Source organism: Syngnathus floridae, chromosome 19 (genome assembly GCF_059516105.1).
Source record: "Syngnathus floridae isolate MCC-2025c chromosome 19, RoL_Sflo_1.0, whole genome shotgun sequence".
In the NCBI taxonomy this organism is placed as follows: Eukaryota; Metazoa; Chordata; class Actinopteri; order Syngnathiformes; family Syngnathidae; genus Syngnathus; species Syngnathus floridae.
In genome coordinates, this window is record NC_142431.1 from 4625285 (window position 1) to 4652074 (window position 26790).

Consider the following 26790-nt stretch of genomic DNA (forward strand, 5'->3'; position numbering starts at 1 on the left):
TTGCACTTCTCTAAATTCTTTTATTTCACAGGACGGCATGATAAATATTGATCATGGTCATAGCATTCCTTGTTTTACTTGTTGGACACAAAGAGCCGACGACAATGGAGGAAGTCACAGTTCAGACTGTTGAAAAGATGATTGGTTGAGGTATGTGGATAGCAGGATTTTGGGCAACATGTTTACAGTTTGTTTTGCCGCCAGGCTCTTGTTACCGGGGAGAAATTGAAGCGGCCGCTGCGGCTGCTCCTCATGCCGAGGTACTGCCTGAGCAGCTGGTTGACCCGTTTCTGACTGTTCCATTTTCGGGCAGATTTGCGGACGCCTATGAAGCCTCCGTAGCGCTTCTGTAAGTGTCTCGCAGGGGAGCCAATCAACTTCCTGTAACTTTGGCGGCCCCGCTGAAAGCCGCCAAAGCGTTTGGATAAGCTAACGGCCTCTGAGCTTTCATCCAGCTCGCTGACATTCCCATCTTCCCTCTGCTCACCGTCTCCTTCATCCAGATGGAGAGCCAGACTCTGCACGTCCTCCCCCGCCTCCGAGGATTCGAGCAGTGATGAGTCATAATGGACACGGCGCTGCTCAAAGGGGGCCTCAACCAGGTCCTCATCCTCCTCTTGGAAAGGTTGTGCGGCCGCTGATTGCAGTTCACTATCAGAGGTCAGATCCAGAGAGGTCATCTGCAGCCCTCCCGCAGTGCTTTTGAGAAGGGCGCCTTCCTGAGCAAACGGAGGATAGATGGCGAGCCTCAGGGTGCGCTCACACATCTCCCAGGTGAGCGAGGAGGAGACCTGACCCTTGCACTCTAACAAGCACACCTGCAGAGAGGAGGATATGCAGATACGATTTGACATGGAGGGTAAAATGCTATCCATCCATTTTCTTCAGCACCTCATTAGGGTCATGCACGCCAATGTAAAAAAAAAAAAAAAAAAAGCCAATTAGAATACTAATTGTCCCTGGGTAATGTGATTTTTGCTCCTGATACACACACGAGTCAGGACACAGCTCGTGTTGTATTAGCATTAGCATCAGTGCTAACATTACTGATCAGGTGTTTCTGGAAATTCAGTCAATTCATCATTCATTTTGTAAAACTTCTCCTGTAGCCCAAACTGAGACAGACTTGATCTGGGTGGCCAACTTGTCAGGAAGTTAATGGGGCTCTCCTTCATGCAGCGTTCACGTCATAGGAAAAGTCATGAACTAATTGAACACGTCCATCATGTGATAAATGTGACATCTACTTCAGTACAATGATTGACAGAAGCAAATTAACCAAAAATACCAATTATTTCTGATGTCATTGATGTGATTTTTTTTCGGATAGGCTCTTCAACCTGAGGAAATATTTTAGGAATGATATATGATGTTTTCAAAGTCAAGTTTTTAGAGAGAACTTGTGATTCTGTGCACTACATTTTTCATTCCACAGCCACCTGACTTGAAAATGTCAGTTTGATGTGAGAAGCCAAGTCCATACTTATCAAATCTTGCTTAAATTAAATGAATTGTTATCGGAAACCTGCAGACATCAAAGGAGATGAGCGCGGAGGGAGTTCCGCTGTGAATCTATCAACGGAAATTAATTATCCGTCCTAAATGAAATGAACGCACCAGGGGATTCTCCACGTCAGATCAATGAAACAATCTAAAGGAGTTTATGACTGAGAGGCAACGTGTGTATTGGTCATATTTTCATTGTCTTGTGAGGACCGGAGGATGGAGAAAAAAAACAACAGGTTAAGGACGTCCTTCACGATTTGATTTTAAAAGCGTGATTTGCTCTCTATAGCATGAAGGCTTAATGGAGAAAGTAACCAATTTAATTTGCACAGCTGTCACTGTTCAGTGCCATTGCACTAATGATATGATTCTTACATTGATTAATGTCACTCTATATTAATGTTATATCTGAAATGTTCATTTTCTTGTAGTGGGTCAAATCAAAGACAAATTTCTTCTGTGTTTTTAACACATTTGGTCAGTGAAGATGATTTTGATTATGATTAATAACTACTCTGAGACTGTTCCCAGTTGTTTCCATAGTATGTCATAGGATTTTCCAGTTGCCCAAAATGTGTTACTATAGGGCAGAAAGAAAAAATAATTATATAAAATTTTAGTTCTCTGGTCTGTGTTTTATATTGATTTTCTTATTGAATTCAATGATGTACACAACTTGACTACTAAAGTTACAGAATTGCCATATTTTCTGTTTAAAGACAGCCGCGAGACACAAAGTGAGGCAGTCAGTTATCTGCCTCACCTCAGATTGCGTCAATCCCTGACAAAAAAGCACAGAGCACAAGTAAAAGAGGCATCTATTGAGAAAATTACTTTATAATGACAGATGATATATGCATTCTGATTTCGTATAATCGGGTAAATGCAATCTAAGAATGTTATGTCATTAGCTTTGCTGAAAAGCGTGAGGTGAGGCAGCTAGGGTTGTGCCTCCGCATTGTGATAGGCAGCCTCCTTCAGTGTGGCTGCACTCAAAGGGACGGTTTATAAATATAAACTGTATATCATGGTTGCCTTTAGCTAACCCAGGCTCTCCAGATTTTTGTTTTTAAAGGATTTGATCTTGACTGTACAAGTGACAGCAAAGTTACGTTATTTTGCACTCAACAGTGTCTGTGGAAAGTGGCTGTCGGCATCAAAAAGACAAGTTAAGGCTTACGGGTTTTAATAATGTGCCATTAAATTGTCGTTATGTTTCATTATTATCATTATTGTGTGTCTCTGATTGAGTAGATCAAATCACTAGTCTTACATTGCAACGCTGGGTGCATTTTCAACATCAGCCGAGGCCACCAAATATAGTTCCTAGGGCAATACAGGATTAAAAATATAGAATTTTGGTCTGAAAAAACTGCTGTGATACTTAACGCATGTTGCTAATACTGCCTTTTAATAGCAAAGCAATTTAGGTGCATAATAGCAAATCCTTTAACGAGTCCACGGGCACGCTGAGAGTGGATTTCGGCACAGCTGTGGTTCACGCAGACGAAATGCAATTCCACCTTGAACTCAACCAAAAGTAGCCCTGCGCACAATCTCATTTCCAAACAGCCGGAGTGAGAGAAACGCCACTGAGTCAAAACAGCCGGTGGGCAACCTTCAATTGTGGTTGGATGGCTAATTTAGTCAATAATGATGCTGAGGAAGACAGCTGGGGCCTTTATGGAAGATGTAATAGAACGATGTAATTGACTGCTGCTTAGTCTCATCGGGCTGGGCTTACACCGCTGACTGACACTTTTTATCAGTTCCTCATTGTGTTCGTTGTCTTCGCTTTGAGCCAAAGATGGAATCCCCTGAGCCGTTCTTTGTTCCCCACTCCAGATGTGAGCGAGACTGGCGGCAGTTTTGTGATATCGGGATATACAGATTCATGGGGGGGGGGTCGAGGTTACAGACTCGTCTCTACTCGGGTCTGCTCGCGTGTCGGTTTCCACATCAACAAATCATTCCTTCTTCAGTCATTGTGGGAAACTTCAAACATGCCTCACTGAATAATTGCATAATTGTGACATGGCGCCTTTAACTAAAAAACGCTATCTTGAGTTTTTATTATGTCGATTATATGCACGGACGGGGTCTATGAACCGTAAAATGGAGAGCGGGCTGCAGTCTGCTTAACTGGGCATTCACTGCAACTCACTTAAAACACATAACGTCACGTCACACTTCCAATTTGAACCCGATGATGGAGGTTTGGTTCAAAGATTGTCTATTTCGAAGTGGCTACTCCAGCATCAGGCAGTTTTACTATCTTTCCTGTACAGCTGTTTACATCATCAGCTGCAGGTTCCACATGATTAATTCTGATTTTTTTTTTAAGAAAAAAAAAAAACACACATTGAGAGAATGCACACATACCATGGTGTCAAAATTTTGTTGCTGTTGCTGCTGCAGGAGGAGACCACAGGCCACGCACTCCCCCTGGCAGTCACTGTGTCCAGGGGTGAAGAAACATGGAAGGAGAACCAGCAGGCACCACAGAGGAATCTTCATGGCTCTGCACAACCCAGACAGGCAGGAACAAACAGGAGCCCAACAAGCAGAGGAGTCAAGAAGAAAGGCCAACAATAGCTGGATAAGGTCAGCCTAAAGGAAAGAAAGCAGTTACATAGGATTGCATCAGGTCCTGTTTCAAGGAATTATTAGCTTCATTTTTTTTTTTCGGTCCGAGCGTTGGTGGAGAGAGACTGTCATGCCAAACACCAGGAATTAATTCGAGAATGCGGCCAGAGGCAATGAATGAAAAAACATATGAAGCAACATGCTTGAATTGAAGTATACAGGACATTTAAATTCATGCAGCAAAAAAAGTGGACGAAAAAACAAACTCCAGTAACTGAATAAAAAAAACTCTAAAGAAATTTGAAGACATGGGGCGTAAAAGATTTTGAAAGTTTACACCCATCATTCCTAAGCTCTGAAGCCTTTATTAGGATAATCTTCCAAGAAATCAAAAGGTATTTCTGCCTCATAGTGAGCCATGCAAGGTCGATACCAAAATGGCAAATGCACTCCTGAAAATATGAAAGAATGGTAACACTGGTCACTATGCAATACTGCCTCTCCATCTATCATGTGGGTGGCCCCCATATCTTCTCATATAACAGGTTACAGAGGGGAAAAAACAGCCACTCTGATGATTGTAAATTGCTTTTGCTCATACACAGCTGCCTGGCTTGTTGGTTTATGGATCACAAATAAGATAACCCACATGTGCCTGCTATGCGCAGTAAATGTTGAGCTTTGGGTGTTTCAGTCTGCAAACATGGTAGTTTTTCACGATATGATGCCTGCTAGCATTTTCGTAAACAAACAGATGCTATATGTTCAGCAGTTAAACAGTCCTGAAGAAAAATACATTTAATTCCTCTATATAAGGGGTGTTAAACTCATTTTTTTCACGGGCCGCATTGTAGTCATAGCTTCTTTCTAGCTTCAACCCAAATAAATGTATGAGCACCTCATATTATATACAGTAAAAGCTACAAAACAAACTGACAAATAACTCGTTTTCAAATCAGACGAGTAAAAACTGGTTAAATATTTTAAAAAATGATATTAAAAGTGAAGACAATTTGCAATTCTAGTAATGACAAACAAATTTGATGCGCAATTTGTCTTCGCGGGCCACATAAAATGATGTGGCGGGCCGTATCTGACACCTCAAAAGAAATTTGTTGAACAATTTTTATGTTTTTTTTTTGGTATTATTAATTTTGGGGGTTCAATCAATTATGAATGATAATTACGCTTACTGATTAAAAACAAATTTACAACATGGGGTGCAGTGTACTTAAGTTCCTACTTGTCTTAAAAATTCTTGAAAAGACCGAAAAGTATGAGAGCAGCAAAACTACCAATGAGGAGTGAAACATTTTTTTATTATTATTATTATTATTACGGAAGTATGGAACTGCCAATGCGGCGTAAAACCTTTGACTGACAAATTTATTTGAACGTACTTTGTTGTTATTATCTTACTAGCTGTTTTCCAGTGAAAAATGTTTACTCCAAACTGACAGTTCCACGCTTCCATAGAGAAGTGCGCAAGCGATGACTCAATGTTATTGCACTCAATGTATCATATTGAGAGTGAGTGAGTGAAAATCTTTTACAAGCAACCGAGTGGGTGGAATATTGATGGATTCACTGGAGTGTATATTAAAAAAAAAAAAAAAAAAATGGCAAAGAGTAGCTCACTGTGACCATTCCCATGTAGTCACATTACACATAGTCAATAGCATGTGAAAGAGGCTGTGAATAGAACTGGTCCATTTCGGAATACACATGCAAGGCTTCATGGGAAATCATCAGGGGGATGTTTGTTTGCCTTACTGAAATGTTTGGAATGATCACCACCTGCTTGCTGACTAAGTCCATTTTATACTGTTGTGTTCTCCCTTAAGTGGTCCTCTCTGATCAAGTTAATGAGCAAATCGGTGACCCAACTGCGTATTCATGCTGGTGCCGAGTACAAAAAGAGCTTTTTACTCACTTGTCCACGATGTCAATAAACAAAACCGTGTAGTGTGTCTTCGGTGTTCTAGTTTTCAATGTATCGTAAGAATTATTTGTATTTCAAATAAATGGCTGTGATTTTCCATTCTATATTCATATTATCTTCCTTTGCAGTTTAACTTTATTGTCAACTATATTTTCAGTGTGAGGTAATCACGTTTATGAACAAATTGGAGTAACTTGCATGTTTTGAGACCCTAGAAAATCATCAGAAACACATATTCACCTAAATGGATTGGTCTAATTTGTCGATGTGACAAGTATTGGGGGTTGGAAGCTCTACAATCAAAAATGAAAGCAGAGTGTGCCACTTGAGCGCTTTTACGTGATCAGTGACTCCAGGTCATTGAACAAAATCTGATTGTCATCAAATCAGTCAGTGAGTTGCTTGGCCTTGGCTATTGTGGTACATTGAAATTATTTACAGCATTGTGTTATTTGCCGGATCCAATTTGACCACTTGAACTCGCTTGGGTTACCATGATTGTTTTCACAAAACATTTTTCCTCCCATCCAAAATGGTGTGTCATTTCCAAGATACTCACTGTGCAACTCCTCAGCCCATTTATATTAAAGGCACAAATGTTTAGATGACAAGTTTTCACATTTGTTCTTTCACAAAAAGCCATTTTGGAGCAAAATTACAGCATAATAGCATTTCTGTAGATATAACCTTAAGGGTCTGATATCAGCAAACGCTTTTCTCAACGCTTTTCTGAGGCCCTTCTGACAACTGTGACAGCTTTTCCATACCTTCAAACATTTCCTATACGTGGAGAGTACGTACTTCAGTTTGATTTATTTGCCCATTGTTGGGCTGACACATTGAGACATCAAACCACAAAAACATTTTTTCTTCTGCTCTATGTGTGTGTGCGTGCGTGTTTATGTATGTGTGCGTATATATATATATATATATATATATATATATATATATATATATATATATATATATATATATATATATATATATATATATATATATATATATATATATATATATACGTACATATGTACATAAATACTACAAACAGCAAATGAGTCCAACTACATTCAACTTTAATTCGACATCCATACATAAGACGCGCCTGATTATAAGGAGTACTGTCAACTTTGGAGAAAATTAAATATTTTTAAGTGCACCTAAAAGCCGGAAAAATATGACACTGTGTCTTGCCAAGAACCCAGGAGCTCATTACTGGTATAGCTGCATTTGGAAAAAAAAAAGATCAAGAGTCACTAATAAAGCAAGCTTTTCCTTCTAAATCAAGGAAGGCACGGAAATAAAAAAAAAAATGAAAATGGACCAGAGCAAAGAGGCAGACGTCCTTCAGCTCTCCAAAATTGTCCTTCCATCATCACCTTAATGCTTTTAGCCAGAATCGAAACAGCAAACCACAACAACCGCGCTTGTTTTTTGCTTCCATTAGTGTTAACGAAGACCCTGAAATTGTTTTTTTACCTTTGAAAACAGGAATCTCTCGGGCCATTCATACAAGAACCACTAGTGTGGTGCTTTTACTCTGCATTTCCTGAGTACAGGCCTCGTCTAAGACTAAATATACACAAGAATAAAGTCTGCTCCAACCACTTCTTTAAAAGGAAGCCTAATGGGATGTGGGACTTTTCAACAATACCAGAGCTGTTATTAGTAAAGCTAATAATGATTGAAATTAGCATCGGCAGCTTGGATGATGAAGGGCGCCAATTGGATGGAAGGTGTGCAAAGTGATATTAATGATGGGGGGAAAAGGGGGACGAGAAGAAAAAGCTTGGTGACTCACTCTATCTCGTCCATTAGTCGCCGGCACGCAACTGAAAGGCACAAAGGAGTCTGCTAATGCGCAGATAAACCGAGAGGTCTCGCTGTGTCTTTTTCTTTGTTACCTTGTTGCTCTCTCCTTTGCATCCATGTTGCACCATTTCTACCTTTCTCTATTCCTGTACCTATGAATTAATGAGCAGGATCGCTCACCTCCGTTGACATATTGTGAAGGTTCCCGGTTATTTCTAGAAGATATGGTTACTTTTTAGGCCGGGAAATTACATCCCTTAGGGTCGTAAATGTTAGTCGATTAATTTCTTATAACCCGAGGAGATTCATTAGTGTTTTATTACCGTATATTTTGTGGCCGCTTGATCAAAATGCGTTAATCCGAGAAAGTACACCAGTAAAGTTTGGTTTAATGTGTGAAAGGAGAGCAGGGAAAGACAAAGATTGTGATTATAATATTGATTAAGTAGTCGTATGGTTACTAAAAAGAAAAAAAAATTGAGATATTTCGGGTAACTACTTGAGAAATAAAATTCTGTATATTTAACATACATTTTTTTCAGTGCAGGACACTTTTTTCATTTTCTCCACTCTGATTCAGATCCATTTTGCTTTTGAGTAGAAAAAAACAGAACATCCACAAGTACTGCTAAAAAAAAAAAAAAAGAATGAAGTAGAAAATTTAAGTACCACCCCTCATCTCATATTTATATAAAACGACAAAGTACATTTGTTTTTCTTATGGTAAATTTACATCTGTATTAAGTCCTAATAATGTAAAAAACAAAAAAACAAAACACACAACACACACCCTCAACCGAATGACATCAAGTTGTAGATAGAGTATAAAAAAAAAATAAAAAGTAACGGAAATTTGTGGGCAAACCACAGGAGCGATGTCCCACGGTGCCAAATCGCTCAATTACCTCTGTGGGGTACAAAACATTGTCCTCAAAAGAAAAATAGATCCCACCAGTTTATCATCTGATCACACCATATCTACTTGAGCAGTTGTAACATTTTCTGTAAAATATCCAGAGCCATTTTTGACACATAGGGTCGATGAGAGTCTACAGGGCTATCATCTGGAGAGCCATGGTGGTGACTTGTCGCTTCATCTTTTTCCATTATGGTCCCACTTACAACCTTGTGCTGAGTTGGAGTTCAGTTTCATGCTGTCTTTTCATTTTGAGACTTTTATTTCTATCCATCCTGAGTAATCCTGCCGGCTTTTCTGTTTGACTCTTGAAGTACAGATATTTTAGGTGGGTCTCCAAAGTGCCTGCCCACCTTGAGTGCAAAATCAAACAACTAAATAAATCCTTTATCGGCCTATTTGTGCAAAAGTGTTAGTGGGCGAGCCGTTTTGCACTTGACTGCATGTAACAGTGGGGTTCATTTATATAACAACCTCCGCACCGAGTTATTCTCTGGAAAAGACTTGGTAGCTAGGCAGGGTTAAGTTCGAGAGCAAAAGAGACACTTTCGGCCAAAGGAAAAGGTAAGCAGAGCTGCAGTATTAGCATAGAATAGCATTAGCAAACAGTATAATAATAATTAGTAATTTTGTCCCCATATTTCTCACATAAATGTTTTCTGAAGAATTTGGGGGGTTTGTAAAAAGATTTGTGAAAAAGGTGTGATTCGGCGCCAGGTCGCATGTGGCTCAAGTGAGGAGAAGCCATCTCATTTAAAGATTTGACAGAAGGGCAAACCCTGGCAACAGGCCAATGTGTATTCTGTCATGTTGGGGCGTTGCAACAGAACACTTCACCTCCGATAATCTTGCTATTTGAAGTGTTTGTCATGAGTTTGCACTGTGAAGATTCAGACATCAATTCACCCTACTGACACATGCGCTCTTTCAATGACAGGTCAATTATTGCTTTATAACAGATTTGTATAGAATTTAAATTGCTGTCCTGAAGGCAATACTCCCACTGGGGAAAAGTCACATATTTTTTTGTATAACCTCTGAATTAAATCTCACAATTCAATTTTATCTTCATTTTATGTAGATAAAAGAGCCACATGTTGCTGACCTCTTTTCAAGACCTAATGAATCTATTCTATGAGCAAAAAAAAAAAATGTAAAAGAGTGTCCTGCATTTATCATGAGGAAGATTTTTTTTTTTACTTTGATTCATTTCTATACAGGTTGCACGATGTTGCATGTGGCTCGCCTCAGCTTCACAGTCGAGCGATTTTGAGTACTGGACTGCGACGTGTAGGTCAATAAACAAACGTCTCAACAAATGTGGCGAGCCATGTTAAACACCAAAACAAAAGCTCAATAATGGACTGATGGAACACTTGCCACACTCCATCAATTGATGAATGAATGTGGATTGTTTTTGTTTTCCCGGTGAGTTTCTTAGAACCACATCACAAACAAATGGCTATGGTGCTTTGTGACCTTCAAAGGACTCAAAGCACTTAAAGAATGATCGGTGACAGTCCTATACATTGTGTTGACAGTGCCAGACCAAAAAAAAAAAAAAGGATTTTTTTTTTCGTCAATGTCATATTTCTCATTAAAATGATTCTGTTGTTTTAGCCTTATAACAACAACGCTCGATCAGTAAACCGACAGCATGGTCCTGTAAAAACACAGATAAAAAGCCCAAACTCCAGGATGACCTCACTTAGCACTGTAATCCAGCCTGTGCAGCTCCAGATAAACAGCGTGCGGTAGCGGAAAAGGTGCACTTGTAACTGACCTTCCTCTCAGGAAGGATGCTGAAATGCTTAATCTGAGAGAATGCGCTAAATCCAATTTAGATGCTTTGCAGCGCCCGACACAATTATTTGTACTTATTACCTGCCCGGTTGCAGAGCTCAAGTCATCTTTTTGTCACTCAGAAGCAGAACTAACAAATGATGACGACCGTGACAAGCGAGAAATAAAAGAGTTAAAGGAGCTGGCGTCATGATCAGACTATTAATAGCCACCTATTAAGAAATTTGCGATCATGCAACGGAGATGAAATTTGAATTTATGAGACTCCGGGAAGGATCACAGCATTGGCTCACCCAACACTGCTTGTCTTGCATTGCCTTTTGTTCTTATCTTATCTTCTGTGCTCCGACAGATAAAACAAATTGAGCTGAAATTCAATAAACCTCAGCTTTTCTCCTCCCATCCAAATAAGACAAAACACACTAAATTGAAGAGATATAATATTTCTTATTTCCAACTTGTTTCGTGCGTGGCACACCTATTAGATCAATTGAGCATATCATTAGTAATGTTTCCCTCAGTTCTCCTAAATGAGAGCATAGCTGATTAACTGCTTGATATCTCGTTTCCAGTAGCAAATATGTCCTTTATAGTTGGGGGGACACACTGGAAGTCACGCGCTAATAACACTCCTCTCGTTTAGCCCCCCATGACACCGCGTTAATGGCTTCAAAATAATATGCTATGACCGAGAGAGAACAAAAGAGCAGACGCATTGTATTTAGCTCGATGTACCATCAGGTTGAAGATGCTGCGAGGTTACGGGGGATGTGAGTTTAACGATGTAATGTTGTCACGTTCAATTGGCTATATTCCGTTTGAAATAATGTCCGACTTCTGTCAAGTGGGATGCGAGGCCAGCAGGTTTTCCAGTGACAATACTTCAATGTCTGCAGTGTGACTTTGTAAACACGTATTGCAGACATCCTGCAGAGCGTTAGGCAGCTGACATGGCTTCCACCATTGATTCATTTGCTGTTAAGCTGTGTTGACACTTGCACAAATCCATTGGACATGCAGCCAGAAGAAAGCAATCGACCACTAGTGACTTTTACAATGGTGAGGAATGAGGCTGGAAAAGATGGACTAGCGAATTGTCTCGCAAACGGGTAGGGACGATGGGTTCGTACTGTAGTAAAAGTTTTCCGGTAGCAAGTCACGCATTTTTTCCCACTTTATGAGGCTCATCAATTTTTTATTTATTGGGAATTTGTAGTTTTCCCCTAGGAAAGCATTAAAAGAAATGATGTGTTTTGTTTGCGTCAAACTGTCTCCATCATGAATCATTTATCAACAGGACAAGCCGAGTTAATTTCTGACTCACTTCGGACTGTAAAAAGAGGTCATCATTTAAAAACAACAAAAATATAGCATATGATGGACATGGCGACATTTGTGTTTAGGGTCTTGAGTCTTATTTTACTTTTATATTAAGTCTTACTGTACAGAGCACCCAGGACCAACGGCGTCAAATCCTGATCCTGAAACTGGAATCCATGCCACAGCTTTAGCCACAGATCCTTCTAATCAACCAACAGGTAAAGGAGCTAGCTTTCGGGAAATCGGCTCGATTGATTGGAAGTACCGGTACCTAAAACTGTGGCAAGGGTTTTTGTTTCTGGACCTTGATTTAACACCTCTGGCCAGGACACAAGTGTACCAATTACCTACATTAAATTACATCTGGATCTATGGTTATCGTCGCACTTTTATGTAAACAGCAAAAAATGACAAAAACAAAACACACTTGGGAAGTTAAACTTTTAAAAATGCTGTGATTTATTTAAATCAACCTTTATTTAACCTAGCGAGGCAAATGAGAACACATTATTATTTACTGACCTGGCTAGTGATAGTAGAATCCAATCTTTCAAGATTTTCTGAGTGGTGTGAATGTCTCATGTAACATCAAAATTCAGATTCCAGGTTGTTCCGCAACTTTAGAGCCGTATTTTTCCCCAGACAATTTTGTATTACACGCTCAAATAAGTAGAAATCCACCAAAGAGAGTGGCAATTTCAGGCTCAAACAGGCAAACAAAATTATTTAATTAAACTGTAAGTGCCGGTTTTGATGTGTAATCTTGGATTTTATTGTGCGGATATATTCTAAGGAGAATATTCTGTTTAAATTGTGGAAAGAATCCACAGAAAAATTATATGGAAAATAAAGCCTTTTAATTAATTTGGGTTTTTACAGTATATCTCTCATCACATGGTTTTTGAACAATATATTTTGTGCCTTGGAATTCAACTTTCCTACAATTTTATTAAGATCCTTCACAGCTCAGGCCCAACATCGGTAAAGCACCACCCGATTTTACACCGATACATTTTACAGCTGTCCAAAAATCCGGATCATACACAGTATGTCTGTAAACATGCTTCATCCGTCATGAAACAATTCCATGCTGCAGAGTCATTTATCTGTGAATGGCACATTAACCACCCATTTTCTCGCTCGTCTGCGCGACTAACGTCTTCACTGATAATGGCCCAAGATTATGCACATTCATTACCATTATCATTAAAATCATCATTGCCATGCGCTTAGCATAATAACAGCATTTGACTGATTCCTTTCTTGAGCTTCTTTCCTATATGTTGGAAGAAGATAGTCTCCTGCATAATTCTTTCAAGGTTTCCTTTGTCTTATGTTGTCTAATATTATATGCAATATTTAACCACCAGTCAAAACGAGCAAAGCTGCTTACGTACGCCCTTAAGCCAGTGTCCATCTTAAATTGCATACTGGGGAAATATTTCCAAATATAATTTTGTATTACCATAATTGGAATTCTTCAATTACTTTCAGTGTGTCACTACTCAAGTGTGTCATTGTAAAAGTACCTCCTGAATGAATGTTGCCAAGATACGTATATTGAGCATCTGTCACATATTGCATATATCTCAGTGAATTTAATGAAAGACAACTTTCTGGACATCCTTTTTTTATATCATCATAATTGCCATTTCTTTATGAATCCCTATGCCTCTTACATATTGCAAACACATAACTCTGAGGACTTAATATAGAAAGTACTAACAGATGGAATGTTTCGAAAGCGTAATTTTGTATTTGCATAATCAGCATTTCATCACTCCTTAGGAGGAATGAGCAAAATAATCAAACTGTGGATTAATTGTTCATTAAGAATTCTGTTGATAGTGTGGAGTTGATTGTTTATTCATCTCATTACGGCGCACTGAGGCTAAATAGAGTGCACTGTTTGGGTGTAACCAACAGAGGCACTGTTCGCTACTTTTCAGAATAGAGAAATACTTTGATGCAGTCATAAATGTCAAAACATATTTATTACAATTAATTAAATTGAGTTAATGCCTGTCCTTACAAACATACAGATTTTAGCTAAAATAATGTCAATTTTATTCTTCACTTTCTTTATATAACAATTACTTCAGATAGATTTAAGTCAGCTACGCCTCAACTCATTACAAAGTGCTGTTAAGTGTGGTCTCAGCACAGCGTGGTACTATCTTGTTAATTAAGTAGTAATCAGTTGTGGTGTGGATGCTGATGAGGGTGAAGATGGTACCGCAGGAGCAACAGGGAGACGAAGAAAATAGTGATGAAAAGAACACTCCCCAACAAAGGATGAAATGCCTCCAGGTGCAGATGTTTTATATACAGAAGAATATCTGAGGACAAAAATCCAAAATAATAAATCTTTACACCAATGGAGCAGAAATCAAAAACAATCCAGGATTGATTATCCACACATACATCCATAAGACACCAAACTAAAAGTTTTTTGTTTCTCATCTCAAAGTGTGTTTTCTAAAACACCGTCTTGACACACAAGTGGGTCAACATCATATAAAGCCTGTCAAAAAAAAATAAAAATAAAGTTCCCTACCTTTATCTGTGACGTAGAGATTTTCTCGGGGTGCTTCTTCTGTGGCGACAAGGGAGTTTATAATCTCAGCTTGTATCCTTGGGCTAAGGGTTTCAACAACTGAACACATACCTCCTCTGAGGCTTCTTATAAAGGCACACCCCTTCCCTCCCGGCTCAGCACCAAACCTCCTCCCCCTCAAACATCATCATAGTGCGAGTGGGGTGATTCCCCCAATCTATTACGTATGAACCGGGTAGACACACACACACATATACACCCACACCCGGCATGGCCCGTGCTGACGTAGCGAGCAGTGCCTACGCCGTCGTTTTCGTCTTCATTGAGCAACTAATGGAACTCTAAAAATATTCGAAGGTGTCCATAAAACCCCCAACTTAGACACCAGCCCTGCATCAAGGTTGAGGGAAAACAATGCCACCTCATCATCACGTCACTACAACAGAAAGATGTAAAATATCAACAGATTGGACAAGACGTCAAAATCAATTCATTGACGGTGATATGAAGCAAAAGATGACGATTGTGTGTTTTATGAGGAGCAGTTAACGGAGCACAGTCAATAATTAGAGCATATGCAGCCTGCCCGTGTATGGAGATGGCAGTTGACTCATGAAGGACATTTCGGAAAGCAAATGTAGAAGTTTCAATGAAGCCTATTAAGAATCATATTAGTTACCTCTGGTACATAATGTTATATGAGCTCTGTTGTGCTCTCTTCCCATCAATGTTGCTCATTTGGTTTTTGCTGTGACACAATAACACGCAAAACTATTAGGCCACCACTTCCTTCCATAACCGTTTTCACAGAAGTCATTTCGACATGGTGAATTGTAGGACGGATATGTTTAGCGATGTCGTTAATTATATCTTCATTGTGTTTAAGTTTGAGAGGCAGACGCTTCCTGTTCGAGCTCAAGTATAATGAGAGGTGACAAAAAAATCTTTTTTTTTCCTCGAAAGGATATTATGGAAAAGACGTGGATACAATTACCGTAGTTGAGTCTCTGACTGCCTGCCTGCCAACGTAAGCGTAGAACTGTTGATGTGGAGTAATCGTTTTTTGAGTAGCAAACTCGTGTGAATGTATTTGTAAAGTATATTAAAAAAATATAAGCCTTTTCCCAATTATACAAATAATATTAACCTCACATCGACCGTTTCTTGCTTCCCCTGAATCAAATGTGAAATTAATTCTTAAAAATGTGTCTATGAGCAAGACATTCTACATTTCTTCCCCATTGTGACAAAATAGAGCTACTAATTTATTGCCAAAAAAGAAAAAAAGATTAGCATTAGCTTGATTGCTAATCTTGATTCTTTGCTGATTGAGGTCAGGGTATTGGTAATTGCTCTTTTTTTATTTTTAGACAAGTAGGAAATGTGAGACAAGATAAAATATGACTAATCACTTTCAAAATTGTTCACAATAACACAGGAAATTTCACCGGTGATCAATTCAGATGTTTTTTTGCAGACTAATTTATCTCATCACAGAATGCAAATGGAATGTTTTGCTCTTCGTTTCAGAACATAAACCAGTACTTAATGTTCCTTCTGGAAGCATGTCCACAACAACAGCTTGTTTCTGAGATTCACTTTGCCCTCGCTACGTGACGTTATAGTATGCCCCCCCCCCTCCCCCCCCTCCCAAATGCTCACCAGAGAAGTCGCTTGAGCAAATCTTGCAATACACATCCCTTTACTTCTACATTCTCAGCTGCAGATTTGTTCTTTCTGCACCTTTCTGGATTTTGCAACATATCTGATGTGATTGTCTAGCTTTACGGGTGAAAATAAATACCCACAAACACACTTTAACCTCCAAATTTGGGAGAGATAAGGGAGAAACGTGACGCCAAGAGGACACAGGGAGAGGGCATTAAAATAAAGGAGTCTCTTAGGAAAAGAGGAGACTCGGAAAGTATGACTGGAACAAATAAACACCTCTCCCCAAATAGACTCCTCCATTTTCCCCCTCGGGGGAATAAACAGGTATTTCACAAACTATAATTACCTTTACCATCGCCCCAAGCAGTACATTTACACACATAGGTTAACTTTTGTTGAACAGCCCACAGTTGTCACAAAAATAAATTGAAACTGAGAAAACAATCAATAAAAATGCACTGAAGATAAACTAAACAATGAAAATCTGGATTGTGGTCCAACCGAATTATCAAGGTATTTTTATTAAAAGCTTCCCTCAAATAAATGCTTCCTTTACATGTGGTACAGTTTGCGGGAAAGTAAATGAAGGGGAATACGGTAATCAACCTCAAGCGACAATTATGACCTCAGTTGTGTTACCAAAAACAGCAAACGTCAACTCCATTTTTAACCTGAGCTGACGTTAGTGCCCTGTAAAAGTGTGAATGCTCCATGTGTACCTGTTGGAGGTTGATAGTGATGGCTGAATCGCTTATAGACAAGAGCCCTCACTAAAGCTCAGATAAGAAGGAGAGGAGCAAGCGGCCGTTTGGGGGTCTGCCTGTCATTGATATCGCCGGTGTCCACAGCCCGGCCACTCAACGCTTCCTTTGGTGGCCAAGACAGACAACGGTAAGAGTGAAGCTGAACTTGGCTCTGTGCCACACCAAGACACTCTTAGTCTAGCCATTTGGCATGGTCACAATTTAGCATGAAGGAAATAAGATATTTTTTATACACATAAAATCTGTTGGAGGTTTCAAAACAGATTACCGTTTTTTTTACAGATGTTTGTCATTTATCTCATATACACAAAGACAACTAACGTTTTTTCTTTTAGACAGGATAATATTATTTATATAATAATTCATTCATCTTCCCAACCACTTATCCTCACGAGGGTCGCAGGCGTGCTGGAGCCAATCCCATAATGATTGAAAAATATATTCAATTGGGCATGAAGCCCAAGCAGTTGCAAACATGTTGCCGACAAACTAGAGCTGTCATAACATGTCATTTATTTACACGGATTAGGAACACAAATAGCTTTGAATAGAAATGTGTAATTGCTTTGCAGGCTGGCATGATTACACACTAAAGCTCTGGAAAGTAGCACAGTGAATGCTACAGTAATGTGTTCACAGGTTATTATTAGGGTTGTGTGCATTTTTTTTCTTCAACATAGTATGAAAAATTAAGTAGGAAAGCATATGATTAGTTAAGATAACTTACATCATCATGTACTTCTGTGTTGTAGAATTCTGGATTGGACAACATAAGAAAATAAATTCCTTAAGTTAATCAAAACTTGAGAGGTGACACACAAAAAGCCATACAATTTCAAATCAGGAGAAACTTACCTGTGATAATTTGCTTTTTCTTTGGCAATAACATCATTAAAAATTCTACTTTCAAAAACTTGGCATCTCAATAGCAAGAAAGAACAAAAGAATTATTAGATAATCTAAATTAAGTCATCGTCCGGTAGGTCTAACCCCCAAATTTTCTTTGTAATATATTTTGAGCATCCCAACTAGTCGAATTAATTCATTAATGTTTTGTTATTGGAAAATGAATTATACTGGCAAAATCCGCGTGTTTTTATCCACTTCCGGAGGCAGCCATTTTGCCACCTTCTGTCGACTGAAAATGACGTCACAGCTGCCTGGTCCCAGGTAACAACCAATCACGGCTCAGCTTTCTTTCTCAATGCGTCACCTCTGTAATTGACTGGCGATCATGCCAGTACGTCCTCCTCCTTGAACGGGATAAGCAGTAAATAAAACAGATTAGATACGGAAGTATTTATAATCTGTGTACAATTTTGATTACTTTTCTTGTAGAGTATGTTTATCTAGTCGCTGGATTAGAATGATATTTGGGAATGGGAAAAAAAATGTACTTCGGATAAGAACGAGTGAAAATCACACAATTACAGTTAATCCTAACCTGTGGTCATTTTTTGTAATTTCAAATTTGAGGGTTTCATGTGCTCTCCATCTTGTTCAACTGAGGTGGCATTTTCTTTAAAGGGGAAAGGTTTTTTTTTTGTGAAGAGTAAAATATGCAGCAGATATTTAGCGTGTTTGCATTAAAGATCTTTTTTTCTATTGCCAGCTCATAGTGGCCAGGGGGCATCTATACGAAGAAGAACATTAAATTTGATAGAAATACATCCCAGCAATCTTCCACTAAACACTTCAGGAATATAATCGCGAAGAATTAGGATGTCATTGACTCTGAAACCCTGCGTCCTATGGAGGGCAATTTTCATGTTCATATGGTGACTGCTGTGAAATGTATGACACCATAGTAGGTGGGTGTTTATTGATGCTCACTCTGTTGGAGGGAGCTCAGGATAGACCTTTTCGGGATTAAACGGGAGGGCGTTGACCTCAATCAAGGAAATAATTACTGTTGCCCTTCCTATATGGATGGACTCGTTAATTAGCCAACAAAGCTACTGTAGAAAAATTGTTTGTCAGAATCCAGAGGTGATAACAGTTTCAATTCCAATTGAATCCATTTACATCTTTTCAGAGAGCTTGTAATGTCCATGTAATATTGAATATTTTTTTTTCCTGGAAATTCAATTCCGGCTTCTTGGTTTGTTTCCCCCACAAAATATCACCCACCTAGAATGCACATTTTGTATATTATAGCCACCATCTGCGTCTGTCAGTATGTGACATATGATAATAGAATAAAGGGCATTCGCTTCAAGATAAAAACAAGTCAAGTGTGACTGACTTCATTCGGCCTAAGTAATGAAGACTATTCAAGATTAGCATTGCTGATGGAGGCGATGGATCACACACACAAACAGTAGCCTACACACACTTTTTGTGTCTTTCAATGCATCAGTTTCCTATTATATTCTCAGAAATACAAACAAGCACACACACACACATGCCCCATCTGTGATCAGTGTTTCTGCTGTTTTACCAACAACCCCCAATAATAATGCGGTGCCCACATTGTGTTTGTCAATGTGATTAACTGTGACTGCGGCAATGAAAATAACATTGCACCATGCGTATTTTTGTCAAATTGTTTTAAGGAGACTGTTGTGAGTCTCGTGTTGATCCATGAATATAAGAACTATTATTAGTGAATTTAAGACCAAAAATGGAACCTATTTTATTATTTGTAACTGCATGCATGTTTCTTCTGTGTTTGTGTGTTCTCCTGGTACTCAGACTTCCTACCACATTCCCAAACCATGCATGTTGGATTCATTAAATTGTCATTTGGTGTTGAAGTGAGTGTGAATGATTTTTTTTGTCTACATGTGCTTGCAAGTGGTTGGGCTACCTGGCCAGGAGAAGATAAGCAGTATAGAAATTCAATGAATGGATATGACAGGAAAGCTAATGTTTTGCATAAAGTTTAATTTAAAATTCGATAAAAACGCCAGAATTTGCCAGCAGCTTCGACTCGAGGGTACCCTGGAAATCATTGTCGACTGATTTCATCATAGATTTTAACCATCGTGATTGGCTGAAAGTAATTCAAATCCTATACAGGCCACCACTGCAAACTGGCCAATCAAAACACAGTGCTGAACTTATGCGGCCAATCACGTGTGGGGTCTACTGTGAGCGGGACGGTCCAAATACGGAAGTGCTCCTACGTAGTTTTGTGTTGTTGCGTTTTCCTCCGCACACGGAAATGTGCAACAAATTCGCAATGACAGCCGGGTTGTTTACAATTTTTTCACTTTAACCGTCGCTGTTTTTTTCAGTAAATTCAAAGGTAAGTTTGGAATGTGGTCAATGTTGGTGCGACTCGGATGGCGTGTTGACAAATAAGGCCGCCGTGTCTATTGTCAGTTGTATTTTATAACGGGTAGGTTTAAACATTCGGTCAAGCGCTACGTTGTCTAGTTTATACCAAACGTATACTGTTTTTATTCAAATAGTCAGTGCAATAATGACTACAACTGCGTTTGCGGAGGTTATTGAAAGACGCCCTCTGACTTCTGTACAAATTTGGTCACGTAGCCCTTTGAGACTTGTCTGTGATTTAGGGCTACAGTGATCCCTCGCTACTTCGCGTTTCGTTTATCGCGGCTTCACTACATCGCGGATTTTTTTTTCCAAATTAAAAAAACATTTAAAAGTCAAAATGAAACTTCTAAATTGAGGAAACATGTGTCTAACCTTTAAGACAATGTAATATTGCTCCAAATGTTCGTTTACATTCCTGTAGAAGTCCGTTTTCGCGTGTTAGCACGATAGCGAATTAGCATCTTTCCGTTAACTCGTTAGCCTGCCCAGGTGTGTTTTGGAACCAATTATCCGCGATAAACGAGGGATTACTGTATATAAATAAACTTGACTTGACTTTCCACATATTTAGGAATTTTTGACATGCTGTAACGTTATGTACTGTATTATTCCAGTGTTTCAGTTTTTCACCATCCTCTCCGAATTTATGAAGGAAGTGCAATTTGTTCATTAACCACATTTAAATGTATGGACAAAACTATGTCATAAAAATGTATTTTACTTGTCATCCTTGTTCAACAGGCCTGTGAAACATGGAGGAGCTGTTCACTTTAGAAAAGGAGGTAGGACGAGGAAGCTATGGTGTGGTCTTTGAGGGCCACGTAGCCAAAACAGGACAAAAAGTGGCTATCAAGCGTCTTCCCTGCAAGGATCCAGAAAGCATTGAACTCTACTTACAAGAACTGTGGGCCATGAGAGTCACAGCGGAGAACCACATCAATGTTATTGCACTGCATAGCTCCCTCCTGCAGACAGGACAAAAGAGTTTGAAGCCCTTAAGGAAGGGGAAGCTACCTTTACGTCTAGTCGAAAGTGTGCTAAAAGGAAGTGTTGCTCAAAATAGAGGTTCTCAGTCCAACACTCAAAGGAGGAGTAGCTCTGTTTCCAGACTTCAAGACAGAACCAACAATATCTCACCTAACTTCTCCCCTTCACCTCCAAAAAGGCCTTCAAATCGATCGAGGAAGAGGTTGTCCCAGAGAGAGGATGAGCGGACAGGATCCCTGCACTGCTCCGCCCTCTGGCTCGTGATGGAATACTGTGACGGAGGTGACTTGAATCAGTACCTGCTTTCCAGGCCACCAGACGCCCATGGAAACCATAGTGTGGTGCAACAGCTCAGCAGTGCCGTGGCCTTCCTGCATCGTCTTGGTATAATCCATCGAGACCTAAAGCCTGACAATGTGCTTGTCAGTGTTACACCTAATGGTCCTATTTTTAAGGTGTGTCCTTTTGGAACTTTATCTTAAGCTTAGAGTTATGAACACTGTGGCTATCTAATGTATTGCACAGAATATTTTTTGTTTTGTCTGCATCTGGCTGGTTTGAGAAAGTGTTGAAACATATTTGCTCAAATAGGTCCAAGCTCCAGTTAAGAAGCTCAAAGAGATTGCTGCGATTGATCTCTTTTCCAGGTCGCTGATTTTGGTCTGAGCAAGATGAGTGAGGGTCGGGTGGATGGAAAGCTGACCAGGAAGTACTTTTCTTCCACCTGTGGCTCCGACTTTTACATGGCCCCAGAGGTTTGGGGTGGGCTCACCTACACAGCTCAGGCGGACATCTTCTCGCTAGGTGTGATGTTTTGGGCCGTCTTGGAGAGAATAACATTCTTGGAGGAAGGAACCACACAGGAACAACTAGGTGAGTTAATAGTTCGGAGGATCTTTCCGAGTCATATCCAGGAATAGCGTTTCTTGACTTTTATTGGAAGAGAGAAAATTGAGATGAGCATTCCCTGCGTTACCAGGTGGAGCCCCAACTGGGAGGTCAAAAAGGTTGAGTGCGTGCGTGTGAAATCTTACAGGTTGGCGATGCGGCGCACTGAATCGACTTTGACTCCATTAACTAGGACATATTAAAAGTGTCACATACTATACATCATGTGTTCGTCAAGCATGGCCGATTAATCGTTCATGTAAATGGCAGCCAGATGAGGGATGGTTGAAAATTTGGAGAAGGAATTAAAGCGGCACTGTCCCTCTTAATTCAAGATGACATTTGCGTGCAACTGCGCGTCTGCCTCATCTTTCCCAAAAGCACCGTTGCCGTGGAAATCACAGATAACAATTTGAGTGTGGTCATAAAAATTCATTAATTCAAACACTGCCTTTTTGTCAGGGTTTTTCCATTAATGAAGATTAATTGAAACTTCATGTTAATGAAATATGCGTTGGAGGTGTTTTTTTTTTTAATTAGCCTTGAGGCTGTATGACATTCCAATGCAACAGTTCAACCTTTAATTTTAATGTCATATTTTTGTCATAATGAAAGGCTTATGACACAAACATTTCATTTTTCCTCTCCCAGAAAATATTTCCAGCCAAAGTCAACCTGGTAGGTGCGTGATATGAACCGTTATTCTTTAGTGTCTACATTAAAACACCCCCCAGGGTCAGCGATACTCTTAATACGCTGGCTCAAAACGGTGACAACGGGGGAGAGATTTTTAGTCGCATCCCCGAAAAGAACAGAGGCAAAATGGAATTTAGCAAAACACAATCGTCTTTGTCAGGCAGATAATGGGAGAGGCGGCTGAAGGGCGTTTCACAGATGGCGAAAATGCGACTTGACTCTTTCCTTTTTCAATAGTCACACATTTACTATATTTGACTTTGCAAAAGATAGAATGTGTAGTCATGGATATCGATATAAAGTGCTTGGCGCCTTCCCTTTCTGCGTCTCTTGACATGCAGGATCCTGTGCTGGAAAAGCGAGCACCTGTGAAGAATCATAAATCATAGCCATTTCAGCTTTTCCACTGATATTTCCACCTTTCTTTATTATTTAAAGGGGAAAACAGTAAAAGAAGGTGGGCACACCATTTTATAATTGGGGATAGGGTTGAAAACATTCCAACCCATGTTGAATGGTGTTTAAAAAAAAGTTCAGTTGTTCTAGTGGGCTTTTCCTGGCATTCCTTTTGTGACATATTCCAGGAAAAAACACCATTTTTGAGATCTTAAAGGATTTCACCCGACACCAGCGATACCATTTGATCTTCTTAGTTTTCGAATGATTCACTGCGGTTATGTGATCAGACCATTACATGATGATGTTTTTTGTTTTTTTTTAATGTTCCGTTATAGGTGCTTATGTGTGCAAGGGTCGCTGGTTAATGCCATTGGGCGAAGCTTTGTGGGAGAATGCTGACCTCCAACTGTGTATTCCCATGAAGTGGAAGAGAGCAGCCCCGCTGCCCAGCCCTCCCGGCCCGGCCATGTGTGGCCTGCTTTTCGACATGCTCGCCTCCAACCCGGATTCCCGGCCCATAGCCGAGCAGCTGGAGTCCAGAGTGCGAGCGGCTTTGAAAGAGGACTCCCACTGAGACAAAGCGCTCCTAATGGCCAGAGCCACCACGGAAAAATTGCCCGCGGAGCCAGCTAACTGCGGCGTTTCCTCCACGAGTAAATAATAGTGGAGATTTGCAGAGAAAGCAAGGCCACAGCAAACGATTCAAGGAGAGTGTGGCTGTCAAGTGGCTGCTCAATTTTTCTGTAAGAGAGCTGCTGTTGCTCAGACTGGGAGTCGTCATCCTTCGCTCGCCATGTGAGTATCTCCCCCTTTTGTCACCACGAGGTGTGAAATTTGGGGTAAGGTTTATGTTAAATTTCCTTTGGAATTCCAACAGGGGGCACTTTTTGAAATTTCATTGTGATGATTCATTTACCATTGAGGGTAGATTAAAAGTATCCTATTCATGCATGATGTAAACATATTGTTTCGTAAGCAGAGATCCTTTGAAGGAAAAAAAGCTTCTCCAGCCCACATGCAAGGGAATTATAATGTCTTAATTGTTCCAACCCACTTCACTTGCGTGGTGGCATCTCTGAAGGTTTCTCTGATTCAGGCTGAAAGCACAAAGCAAAAGAAATTGACCTACGAGTTTATAGTCAAATATATATATTCCCGAGCTATATATGAATTTCCCATTTAGAGTTAAACTTTAATTTTGCGCAATTTTAATTTATTCCATTGAAAGTTTCCAACTTTAGTCATTCTCATAATTTTTCAACCCTATATCACTTGTAAACAAAAGGTTCAAATACTATGATGATGTGATTATATCCTTAAATAATCTATAACGTGACAAATAAAATTATATATGGATGTTTTAATGTGATTTGGTTATCTGAAATAGGCTGTATTTTTAAACGTTTAATGGAATTTGACCCCCCGACTGAGCTGTTGCCTGTACATCTATGTCCGTACGCATTTATGTAGCATAGATCTTCTGGGAATTACTTAAGTTACGTTCGATGAAAGCGTCATGCTGTTGCCGCCGGCCTTTCATTAAAAGGAGCATGTTAGATGTAAAAGTTGTTTTAAATTGTAAACGACTATAATGAAACCCAAGAGATTACTGCTGTTGCTTTATGTAAATGGATTACTACGTTGATTGCATTTCTTTTTTTTTTTTTTCTTTTTTTTGGGTCGAAATTTAATTAAACTAGGTTTTCTTTTTAATTGCCTTAATGTAACGTGTAATCGCTGTGTCCATTGTACATATTCAGCATTGCCACCACACATAGTGAGCTCTTAGATGTGCAACAAGAGAGACCACCAAATAAATAGGTTATACAAGAAGTCGTTAATACGAGAACGTGCTTGTGTACATTGAAGTTCATGCGCCACATTCATAGACAGAATGAATAAACTGCTGCCATCGCAACTGAAAATTCATATTTTAGGATTTTTTAAAGAGCACAAATTCAGCTACAAAATTAACTCGTCGCAATCCTTGCAGTAATTTCATTAACGTGTGTCTGAGTCAGCCCATTGTTTGCCTTTCTAACAGCATGACTGGCTCCATGAATGACAACCATTTCATTGGGCTTTGGGGCTCAAACAGTTGTGCTCCACAATTTGGTCCATTGCCGTGAGTGCTTGGATCGTTTATGTTAGCGTCTTTACTGTGTATGTTACAAAGCTACATTGAGGAAAAAAACAAGTACATCAGACAGTACTGTAATTTTTACTCCTGGCTGATTTACTGCCACAAATGTAATTGTTAAACAGCGCTGAAGCTGTTAAGCACCAGTTCCACCTGTTTTTTTCTGTCAACAATGCAAGAGAAGTTTGAAATCAGTTTTTTTACGAAGCATAGGCATTTAATGACGTATGAGTAACATGCCTTAGGCCAAAGTAGTACTGCAGGAAACATGGAACATTTGCTGTGTAGTTTAAGCAGATTGAATTTCTTTTACCCAACGTTGGGTTCATGATTTTGCAGATTGGGTTGGAAATCAGAAGATGCTCAACATTTTGGACAGGTTTGTGTACTGAAATTTAAGTAAATTCATGTAACATTCTTAAAAAATGCGCCGTATTGTCCGCACTATAAGGTGCACCTAAAAACTCAAATTTTCTCAAAAGCCGACAGTGCGCCTTATAATCAGGTGCGCCTTATATATGGACCAATATCGAGCCACTACAGCAGGTGTGTCCAAAGTCCGGCCCGCGGGCCAAATGTATATCTTGTATATGGACAAAGTTTGAAAATGGGCCATTCATTGAAGGTGCGCCTTATAATCCAGTGCGCCTTATATATGGACAAAGTTTTAAAATAGGCCATTCATTGAAGGTGCGCCTTATAATCCGGTGCGCCTTATAGTGCGGAAAATATGGTACCAACTATCGTGGGTAGAGGTGTCAAAATTAATCGATTCATCGGCAACATATAAAATCAAATTGACTAGTTTATCAGTCATCATTTAAAGCCATTATTTCAAAGGGAAGGCGAATTAAGGAGCCAAAACAACTTTCTCCCTATGGAGACTCATCAACACTCACTGTATGAGTGAGGGGGCAAAAATAATCTGTGGTACACCAAAGAAATATTAGAAACCACTGAAGTAGCAAGACCTGCTCTAAGTTTGTGAGTGTTGCAGAGAAGATTAAACCAAAGTGGCTCCTGTACAAGAAAAAAAGACTCAGCAAGACTGAGAGGGGTGGGAGGGAAAAGCCCTTTGCCATTTCACAGCTGATAAGCACAGTGCGAGCGGAGAGAGAAAATGTGAATGTGGCCGAAACCTCAATGCGTCAGGACTGCAACATCAGTCACGACACGAGCGCCGCATGCAGGAAATTACGCATGGCCCTTCTGATTCACCCCCCCCCAGTACGCTCTTTCAATCGGGACCTATATGAGACATACTGTTGGTGGACGTGTGAGGAATTAGTGCTTTATTGCTCATATGACAAAGGGCGTCGAAGAAATGTGGCTCCACACAGCATTCAGTCAATTTTCAATAGACAGAAAACAGATGGACTTGTAATTGCTGAGGCTGTGTCAAATGAGCCACTAAAACACTCTTATGGGGCAATCACTGACAATGTCCTGCAGGGGCTGGCATCCTCGTCATTGGCGGAGGAAATCATCTCAGAGGTGAATGACCTTTCGGAGAAGTGGGTG

At 39.7% G+C, this 26790-nt stretch overlaps 2 protein-coding genes across 5 annotated transcripts; one reads left to right on the plus strand and one right to left on the minus strand.

Annotated features, from left to right (window-relative positions):
• On the minus strand, window positions 1–18030 carry pnocb (prepronociceptin b). Of its 4 annotated transcripts, XM_088362493.1 has the most exons (6): window positions 17730–18030; window positions 17602–17630; window positions 16830–16977; window positions 14440–14478; window positions 3889–4116; window positions 1–818 (listed from the first exon to the last, which is right to left on the minus strand). In XM_088362493.1, the coding sequence occupies exons 5-6, from the start codon at window positions 4021–4023 to the stop codon at window positions 183–185; spliced, it is 771 nt and encodes a 256-aa protein (XP_088218619.1). In that variant the 5' UTR covers window positions 4024–4116; window positions 14440–14478; window positions 16830–16977; window positions 17602–17630; window positions 17730–18030; the 3' UTR covers window positions 1–182. The 4 variants fall into 4 exon arrangements, with proteins under 4 accessions (XP_088218619.1, XP_088218616.1, XP_088218620.1 ...); XM_088362490.1 differs by lacking the exon at window positions 16830–16977; XM_088362494.1 differs by lacking the exon at window positions 14440–14478.
• A 1938-nt stretch (window positions 18031–19968) lies between these two features.
• On the plus strand, window positions 19969–24962 carry LOC148381753 (serine/threonine-protein kinase PDIK1L). Its single transcript, XM_088360981.1, has 4 exons — window positions 19969–20124; window positions 20901–21601; window positions 21794–22019; window positions 23465–24962. The coding sequence occupies exons 2-4, from the start codon at window positions 20912–20914 to the stop codon at window positions 23701–23703; spliced, it is 1155 nt and encodes a 384-aa protein (XP_088217107.1). The 5' UTR covers window positions 19969–20124; window positions 20901–20911; the 3' UTR covers window positions 23704–24962.
• Window positions 24963–26790: the final 1828 nt, after the last annotated feature.